Raw genomic sequence first — 3,851 nt, 5'->3', positions numbered from 1 at the left:
GGGACTGAAAACATATGAGACCATTGTAGGACAAGAGGAATTCTTTCCAGACCAGCAAATCAGCTTGCAAAGGTGGTTTTATATGAATTTTGTGATGCGAGAGCTTAATACCTCTGGCTGACAGAGACAACCATCTAGAAAAAATTCTTCCCATGGGCATTACCTGACATGCGAACGTGAGAAGTCCCAACAATGACTGCATCTGCCAAAGAGTAACTTTGTGGACCAAGCAAAAACCCTCAATCAACGACAAAAGTTTTTAATTTTTTTCAGAGGGAATTAAAACCATTGCCGTGAAATCAATTTCTATCCCTAAAAAGGATAGGATGGTGGAAGGATCAAAAGTTTTGTCTTCAGATACAGGAATACCGACATGAAAAAACGGAAAGTATCCAACAAAAAACTGGCAAGACTCAGAGTCCTTTGGACCCATGAACAAAAAATCATCAAGATAATGGATAACTGCCTGGGAACTGGTGGCATACGTGACTACCCACTCAAGGAAAGTACCGAATAATTCAAAATAATAGCAAGAAATAGAGCAACCCATAGGCAAACATGTCATAATAATAAAAACCGTCCACAAACCAAAACATGATGACAATCCGGAAGAACTGTAAAAAGACGGGAAATGTTTTAACTGGAAATCTTTTGCAAATTGCCTCTTCTGAGAAAAAGAGGACTTAAACTCTATAGCGCCACCTGTTGGAAGTAGCGATCCTACAAGTCACAATCAACTCTTTAACGAGTCGTGCAATATGACTTAGGATAAAAGCCAAATCAGTATCGCAGACACAGTGTTTCGGGCTGTTGGCCCTCGTCAGTGCGAAGCATGAGAACTTATTTGGCTAGGTGAGAGGCTCTGGACTGGGGTCTAAGGGGTATCGTTTCTCCTTATGGAGAGTGACATACCATCTCTGGCTTGTCAAGGTAAAGAAGCTTATTCGCCGTGCAATGCTCCTCTGGGAAATATAATATGCAAATTGCCTCTTCTGAAAAAAAGAGGACTTAAACTCTATAGCGCCACCTGTTGGAAGTAGCACATAAATCACGTTTTGTTAACCACCAGAGAGTTCACACAGGGGAGAAGCGTTTTTCCTGTTCAGAATGTGGGAAATGTTTTATCCAGAAAGGTAATCTTCTTATACACCAAAGAACTCACACAGGAGAGAAGCCTTTTTCATATTTAAAATGTGGGAAATGTTTTAAATCGAAATCAGAGCTTGTTACTCACCAGAGAATTCACACAGGAGCGAAACCTTTTTCAGGTTCAGAATGTGAGAAATGTTTTGCACAAAAATCACATTTTGTTACTCACCAGAGAACTCACACACGGGAGAAGCCTTTTTCCTGTTCAGAATGTGGGAAATGTTTTAGCTGGAAATCGATTCTTGTTAAGCACCATAGAACTCACACAGTGGATAAGCCTTTTTCTTGTTCAGAATGTGGGAAATGTTTTAACTGTAAATTGGTTCTTGATAGACACCAGAGAACTCACACAGGGGAGAAATCTTTTTCATGTTCAGAATGTCAGAAATGTTTTGCACATAAATCACCTTTTGTTAACCACCAGAGAGTTCACACAAGGGAAAAGCCTTTTTCCTGTTCAGAATGTGGGAAATGTTTTAACCGGAAATTGGTTCGTGATAGACACCAAAGAACCCACACTGGGGAGAAACCCTTTTCCTGTACAGAATGTGGGAAATGTTTTAACCGGAAATCGGTTCTTGATAGCCACCAGAGAACCCACGAAGGGGTTTCATGTTCAGAATGTGAGAAATGTTTTAAATGGAAAAAAATCTTGATAGGCATCAGAGAACCCACACAGAGTAGAAACCTTATTTTTGTTCAGAATGTGGGAAATATTTTAACCGGAAAGTGCATCTTGTTAGACATCAGAGCAGTTACACAGAAGAGAAGCCTTTTTTATTTTCTTAATGTGGTAAATATTTTACTTGGAAATCAGCTGATAATAAACATCAGAGCTCTGACATAGGGGAGAAGCCTTTTTTTAGGTTCAGAATGTTGGAATATTTTAACCAAAATGGTATCTTCTTAAATGGGTTGTCTCTTGTCATTCCTCATGTTGGCTGACAGAAGGATAAAACTAAACGTTACTAATTCCAAATGTAAAACTATACCCATAATTCACCCCCTGAAGATTAGTCAGAAGATGACTATTAGTAAAAACATATACACCACATTTCAGTATATAGTGTGAGGTGATGTATACACACTCACTCGCCAAGCCTCTCATTTTTGTGAGTTTTGTAGTCCGACTCCTCACCAAAGTCGAGTCATCAGGAGACTTTATTTAATACTGACCTATATTCAAGCCAGACGAGATGAAAAAAAAACTAAACAAAAAACTAAAATCATGTATCATGTCCGAAACAATCAGAAAACTAGCCATATATAGGCAGACCCCAGAGTTCAAATATACTTTGTAAGTTTATAAGCCACTCCAGTGGCGGTCAGTCAGGAATAGAAAGTATGTGAAAATACACTATAATTATTGTGTTTTTCCTCCTATAGGGACTGTCCCAGTTTGGTATTGTAACAGCTGACAATTAGTAGTGCAGACAAATTGTCCTAGACTAAACTCACTTTTCAGACGAACCAATATATACCACTCAGGGAAAACTTACCTGCTCCAAAGATCACTTGCAGCTTCTAACTAATGGCCATGCTACAATCAGTCAGGGAATGAGTACAATATCATTATAAAGACTAGGGATATGTGCAACCATAATGTCTGGGAGATCTATGCCATTATTTAGTGTGAATATGGAAATGATCTCTGGAAGTTAAGTGTTCCCTGAGTGGTGTATACTGTATTTTCACATACTATGTATTCCAGACACTGGAGTGGCTTATAAACTTAGGAATTATATAATTTGAAGTCTGGGATCTGCCTATATATGGCTAGGTTTCTCACTGTTTCGGATAACATGATACATGATTCTAGGGTTTTCTTCGTCTAGTCTCACTTGAATATATATTAAATAGTCTCTTGATGAGTCGCCTTTAGTGAGGACAATGAAACTCGTAGAAATGAGAGGCTTGGAGAGTGAGTGTGTATACGTCACCTCACCCTATATACTGAGATTATACGTCACCTTACCCTGTATACTGAGATGTGGGGTATATATTTTTACTATTAGTCACCTTCTGACTAACCTTCAGGGGGAGAAGACTGGTGAGACCCACCCAACCATGCTTCATCCCATGGTGTCCCATGAAAACAATAATACACATATTTAAACCAACAATTTACTTTTAGTGTGTGAAAGTCGGTCACAGTGATAGGGGCGTGCACAGCAAGTGAATATCAAAGATCACAGATAAGGCACCATAGGCCATAAGAACTGGTACGAATCGATATGCCAGTTGGACTCCCGGCTCAAGTCCGACTTCGTGCACATCAAAACTCTTATAAAATAACAACTTGACCGCCGCTGTGACTCAAACATCAACAACATGTCAATCAAAATTCAATAAAATAAGGGAGCGAAGGTGGGACAACGCTGCCTCCAGTTCTCACAGTTGTGAGGAGAGAGACAGAATAAAAGGTATAAAGGGAGGAGAATACAGAGGAAGTTGTCTCTAATAAGCAACAGGAAGGGAGGGGATAAGATTAATGCAAGAACATTGGGACACCAAACTTTAACCCCTTTTGAACTGGGCACACCAGTCAGAGGGCATCCAATAAATGATTGATGTGCCCTTCAGACTGGTGAGACCCACTGAGCCATGCTTCTTCCTGTGATGTCCCATGAAAAACAACAATACACATATTTAAGCCAACATGTTATTTTTAATGGGTGAAGGTCGGTCACAGCGATAGGGGC

The 3,851-nt window shown here is 39.6% G+C and overlaps 1 protein-coding gene across 1 annotated transcript; it reads left to right on the top strand.

Annotated features, from left to right (window-relative positions):
- The first annotated feature begins 373 nt into the window (after positions 1-373).
- Positions 374-1,938, top strand: LOC138666491 (oocyte zinc finger protein XlCOF6-like). Its single transcript, XM_069754708.1, has 3 exons — positions 374-388; positions 1,070-1,808; positions 1,853-1,938. The coding sequence occupies exons 1-3, from the start codon at positions 374-376 to the stop codon at positions 1,936-1,938; spliced, it is 840 nt and encodes a 279-aa protein (XP_069610809.1).
- The last annotated feature ends 1,913 nt before the right edge of the window (positions 1,939-3,851 follow it).

Source organism: Ranitomeya imitator, chromosome 2 (genome assembly GCF_032444005.1).
Source record: "Ranitomeya imitator isolate aRanImi1 chromosome 2, aRanImi1.pri, whole genome shotgun sequence".
Classification (NCBI taxonomy): Eukaryota; Metazoa; Chordata; class Amphibia; order Anura; family Dendrobatidae; genus Ranitomeya; species Ranitomeya imitator.
This window is presented reverse-complemented; position numbering and strand designations above follow the sequence as displayed.